The sequence below is a fragment of the Pinus tabuliformis genome, chromosome 5_1, assembly GCF_031772625.1.
Source record: "Pinus tabuliformis cultivar Carrire ecotype Pingquan chromosome 5_1, CPIR1, whole genome shotgun sequence".
NCBI classification, from domain to species: Eukaryota; Viridiplantae; Streptophyta; class Pinopsida; order Pinales; family Pinaceae; genus Pinus; species Pinus tabuliformis.
This window is the reverse complement of record NC_142305.1, coordinates 235,416,324-235,422,078: the sequence shown is the minus strand read 5'-3', so window position 1 is coordinate 235,422,078 and position 5,755 is coordinate 235,416,324. Positions and strand designations below refer to the sequence as shown.

At 42.8% G+C, this 5,755-nt stretch overlaps 1 protein-coding gene across 1 annotated transcript; it reads right to left on the bottom strand.

Moving 5' to 3' along the window:
* Positions 1–1,061: 1,061 nt before the first annotated feature.
* On the bottom strand, positions 1,062–1,667 carry LOC149164274 (uncharacterized). The gene has a single exon (XM_089429423.1). It carries the CDS (start codon positions 1,665–1,667, stop codon positions 1,062–1,064), a length of 606 nt encoding a protein of 201 aa, XP_089285549.1.
* Positions 1,668–5,755: the final 4,088 nt, after the last annotated feature.

Here is a 5,755-nt window from a genome sequence, read left to right as displayed (position 1 = left end):
TACACACTTTTTTTTTTTACAAAGTTGGTTGTTGTATTAATATCTGAAAAAAACAAGGGAGTTTGGACTCCTAAGGTACATTAAGAGCAGAGGAAAGTCAGGATCGGTGGAGTTATAATACAGAATTTTCTCCTTGATCCTGCTTGTTCTAGCTTTGAGAAATTCTAGACTAAAATAGATTCTTACATATTGAAGCAATAGAAACTGACATTTGCAGAACATATCTAATCTATGTTAATGTGACTAATATGCCTTAATGTGGATTCCTCCGGCTTTTCATCCCCATCAATTTGCTTGGCGCTTGAAGAGCTTGGGGTTGCGTTGTTGCGCTTGTCCATCATGTATTTCAGAATCACTATGGACTCTTCCGCGTCGCTGCACCTGTTAGACAGATGGTTGAATTGCTCATGAAGAGAAGAGACCCTGTGTAGGAACAGATCGATTTCTGCTCGATACTTGTCGTTGATGATGCAGTTCTGGTTGTCGATTTTTGCTTCTAAAATCCTGTGTTGATTGTCTAGTATATTCTGTTGGGCTCTGATTTCTTCCAGTTTAGCTTGAAGATCCGAACAGTGCAAGCAATCCTCATTGCGAGCCATTGAAGAAGCTAGGAGGGAGAAGATATGAAAGCGGAGAGAGGCAAAAAAGACGAACCCGGGCAAAAACTGCAACACGAGCAGCAGGGTTCCGACGCAATACAGAGGCAGGAAGATTAATTCGAGAGGGGTCTCGCAGAGAAGCAAACAGGAAGAGGGGCACTGGGAATAGGAAGAGGGAGGGGAAATATAAAGAGAGGCGGGAGGGATGAGGACCAAACTCGGGGAATGAGAGGGAATCCGGAGAAAGGCGCGGGAAGATCAGGAGGCTGTCCAGAGAAGCCCGATAGTCAAGAATGATAAGATAGAAAACGGCGAGATTACTGAGTATATGCAGAGTTTTAGGGAGATCATATCTGTGCCAAATCCCTATGCGGATAATGATCTTGTTGCATATCTGGAAAATCTGAATCCACTCCTTTCTGTCAGAACTATCCGATTTGATGCAGGGTAGATTGATTCGGATCATGGCAAAGGCTGTTGAATCTCCTCGGCATTACAACGTAAGCTGCCTGTTGTCCTTTCACAAGCCTTGTTGGCGTGCCTATCAGCTTGCTTATTGAGAGTACGAAGAATGTGATGATACTGCAGATTATCCATTGTCTGGTGCAAGAGTTGACATCTCCGAATGACCTGCTGCAGGAGAACATTGGGCGACTCTTTCTGATGAACCATAAGGTTAATGACAACCGAAGAATCTTCGAAGATCCTTGCAGTTCTTATTCCTAATCTGCTGAGCTGAGTTAGCCCCTGGTAAAGGGCCAACGCTTCTGCCCTGTTATTCGATATATTCCCTAAACCCCATTCATAGTATAGGATGCATTCCCCATTAGCATTAAGGATCAATCCCCCTGGTCCTGCGACTCCTAGGTTTGACTTAGATGCTCCGTCGAAGAAAAGATAGTAGCTGTTGCTTTTTTGTAACCAGTTTACAAACTCCTCCTCTTTTAGCCTGATTTTCCAAGAATGAGTTTCCTGACTGCGTTGATCTTTCACCATGTTGCCTTTCTGAGTGTTGTTATTTTTGTCCAGAATGTAGCTAATGAAACTTCTTTCTTCAACACTATACATTGCTACATCTATGTTTCTTTGGGTTTTGACAGAAATAGTTGCAAGGGCAAGATTTTTGGCCTTATTGCAAATAATTCTTGTAGCCGAGCTCTTGTTCTTGAAGATTTTCTGGTTTCTTGCTAGCCAAATACTCCATAGCATGGTGTAGGGGAGAGTATTCCATACTCTCTTCACTAGATTTCTCCTTTTATTTTTCCAAGGACAGCTCTTTTTCCAGATATGAATCGCTTCCCCTATAGAATGTTGAGAGTTCCAAGGTAAATTATCAGTCAGGGACAATTTTTTCCAACAATCAACAGCAAAGGGACATTCAACAAAAAGATGATGCATAGTTTTTTCAACATTGTAGCAGTTCGGGCAACGAGATGGACCGATGATACCCCTCTTTTGCAAATTCTCTGTTGTTAAGATTTTCCCTTTTAGAAGGACCCATATAAAAAATTTGATTTTTGGAAGGGCCTCTGACTTCCAAACCATTTTCCAGTGATTCCATAATGTCGTGGGGAAAGTGCTATTGCAGATGTGCTGGTGGCCTGCTTGGACAGTGTAATTCGATCCGGTTAAGTCCCATCGAAAGCCATCCATCTCATTCTTTTTTATGGGAGCTTTACTGTGAAGGAGAGACTGCAAGGTGGACAGACTAGAATTAAGATCACTGGGGATAATAGGAAAGGACCACCCAAGCCAGATATGAGATTGTGGATCCCAGCTAGATATTTGGTCCAGATAATGGATACCTCTGTTGTTGAAAAAATTTAGAATAGGAATGGTTTCTTCATGCCTGTTTATTGGCTGCTGTCCTAGGATTTTATCAGCCCCAATATTAATACTAGCTCCTCCCCTGGGGACTTTGGATATATTCTAAGTCATGAATGGAATAACTTTTTTACATAATCTCCAAATTTTTGAAGAGTCTCTATTGGGAATATCATAGTCAAGTAACTACTGTCTGGGGAAGTTCAAGTATTTTGTTTCCAGAACCCTTTTCCACCACGTGGAGGGACCAGTTATGAGCCTCCAAGCAATCTTCCCGCCAAAGGCTATATTTAAGAATTTGGGGGACCTAATACCGAGACCTCCTCTGTCCTGTGTTTGAATGACATGTTTCCAATTAACTAAGTTGAATTTCTTTTTGTTTTTCTTCCCTCCTTGCCATAGGAAATGGCGGAGAACAACTTCCATTTTGTGATGAAAGGTAGCTAGGGCTTGGTATAGAGAAAAATGATAGAGGGGAAGGGAAGAAATACCTGATTTAAGGAGAATGAGGCGGCCTGCTGGGTTGAGCCACATTGATCCCCATTGCTGCACTTTTCACTTCACCTTGTCAATGATGTTGTCCCATGTTCCAGCCTTCAGAGGTCCTACGTTCACTAGCATCCCAGGTAAGAGAAATGGGTCCAATCCAAATTGCAGGGGACACCAAAAATATTTGCAATATTGTGGATGACCTGATTTGAAGCATTCCATCCATATATACAGCTTTTTAGCTGATTGACCAAACCTCTAGAGTACCCCATAAATTGATCAAGAAGATTCTTGAACCTCCTTGCTATTGTAGTGGAGGCTCCTCCAATTAGTAAGGTATCAACGGCAAACTGTGAGTGGTTGATGTTCTTGGCTCCATTCCCGAATTTGATTCCAGTGATGAGACCCACTCTTCTATTGAAGTCTAGAGCTTGACTGAAGGATTCCGCCATAAGGATAAAGAGATAAGGAGAAAGGGGGCAACCCTACCTGAGACCTCGGGAGGATTGAAAGGCTTCACCCAGTCTGCCATTAATCAAAGGGGAAATCCAGGGTCCAGAGATGCAAGCAGTGATAAGACTAATGAAGGGTGACTCAAACCCCATCTTTTTTAGAACAACTATAATGAAGGAATGCCTAACTCTATCAAAGGTGTTGGCCAGGTCAAGTTTGAGGATAAACCCTTTCTCCTTCCTGGAGAGGCTCGAATGAATAGCTTCTTGCACAATAAGAATAGAATCAGTAATTTGCCTGTTGGGCAAGAAACCTCCTTGGTTTTCAGAGATCAAAGAGGGGAGGAGGGGTTTGAGACGAGATGCTAAGATTTTGGATAGAATTTTATAGGAGGAGTTGTAGAGGGATATGGGCCTAAATCGAGAGAAGGAAGTGGGCTGATTTTCTTTAGGGATGAGAGCGAGAAAGATGGAATTAGTGTAGCCTCCTATTTTACCCTTTCTCTGAATCCATCTGATCATCTTGATCAGATCCTTTTTTATTAAACCCCAAAACACCCTATAGAAACAAATGGGGAATCCATCAGGCCCAGGAGCCTTATCAGGATTCAGAGTCCAAATCATTCTTCTGATTTCCTCCTCATCACTTTCCTTATTCAGGCTGTCATTCATTTCCTTAGTGATTCCTTTAGGTAGGTATTGAAGAAAATCGGCATAATCCTCTTCTCCTTTAGTTTCAGTTAAAAGGTCTCTGTAATATTCAGAGGCAGCCTTTCTAATGGCCACTTGGGTGTTATGCAGATTGCCTTCATTATCCAAGATTAAGCTTACGTTGTTCCTGAGCTTTCGAGTAGTGGCCTGTTTATGAAAAAAGGTTGTATTTTTATCGCCTCCTCGAAGCCAGAGTTGCCTTGACTTTAAACGCCATTTGGATTCTTCTTCCCTGTTTTTGTGGCTCAGCTGTGAGTAGAGAATGCTTTCTTGCTCCATATTCTGCTGAGAAAGGCCATGTTCTTCTATCCTTCGTTGGATGCTCTCTAATTTATTCTTGATTTTATTTTTGGTCTCCTCTAGTTCCTTATAGTTAGCTCTTGCCCATTCCTTAATAGCCTGTTTAGTTCTTCTTTGTTTATTTTCCCAAATGAAGCCTGGTGAACCTTCTACATGCTGATTCCAAGTCCCATGAACAATTTCTCTGACAGCTGGGACCCAATTCTAGAGGGGACTGTATTTAAACGGTATAGGCCCAAGAGGGCAATGAGTTTCCAGGGTGAGGGTTATGTGATAATGATCAGAGGCTGAAGTGGTAAGGACGCTAGCATAACCTACGGAGAAGGAGGAAAGCAACGAAATATTGATTAAAAACCTGTCGAGCCTTTCCATTATATTGCCAATTCCAAGCCTGCGATTGCTCCAAGTGTACCTGTGATTTTTAGGTGCAACATCCACTAATTCATGATCTTGAATGATAGTCTCCAACCGGCCTCTAAAGGGGTCTGGAGAGAAACATCCTCCCCGTTTTTCGTTGGCGTGTAAGACAAGATTGAAGTCGCCTACCACATTGATATTTAAATTTAACTCCCCATCGATGCTAGCCTTAAGGTCATCCCAGAAAATTTCCTTTTCTCTATAATGGTTGGGGGCGTAAACATTATAGATGATTACAGTATGGTTGTCTATTCTGCTGTCCAGAGCGGTTCTGATCCAATGCTAATGAAGATTTACTGAAGTGCAGTTCCATTTACTATGATCCCAGAGGGTGGCAATTCCTCCGGAAGCTCCTCTTGAATCACTGGTGCATCCTTTGTATTGTTTCTACTGATCTATTATTCTTCTTATTTCTTGCTGGTCTTTTTTTGTCTCCTGAATCAATAAAAATATCTGGCTTTTCACTATGTGTTAAATCTCTGAGGGCTACAAATTTGGAGGGGTGCCCTAAACCCCTGTTGTTCCAAGAAAGAATTTTCATCATTGGATATTTGGCGTGCGAAGAGGGCTCGCCTCTCTTGATCTTTGTGATTTGTCTCTTTCTCTTGATGCCCCGGGATGAAAGATTCTATTGGGGTTTGTGTTCCCATGGCTATGTCTTTCTGAGCGTTCTCGTCCCTGTGCTACTTGGCTGATTTTCTACCAGGTCCAGGTTTCTTATAAGTGTCGCTGGAAGTTCCATGGTCTTTAGAGGAGCTTCCAGTTATCCCGGAAAGAGAGGGATCAAGGGAAGCCTGCGATGAGGTGATCTAGGAGGGGGGAGGATTGAAAGGCTCGGATAGGATCAAGGGGGGCAGGGAGGGGTCCTCGGAAGGAGGTTCAAGGGAAGAAAGGACTAGAAAGGGATTAGAAGAGGAGGGGAGGGGCAGATCAGGATGGGGGTGGGCAGATAAGGAAGGGGAG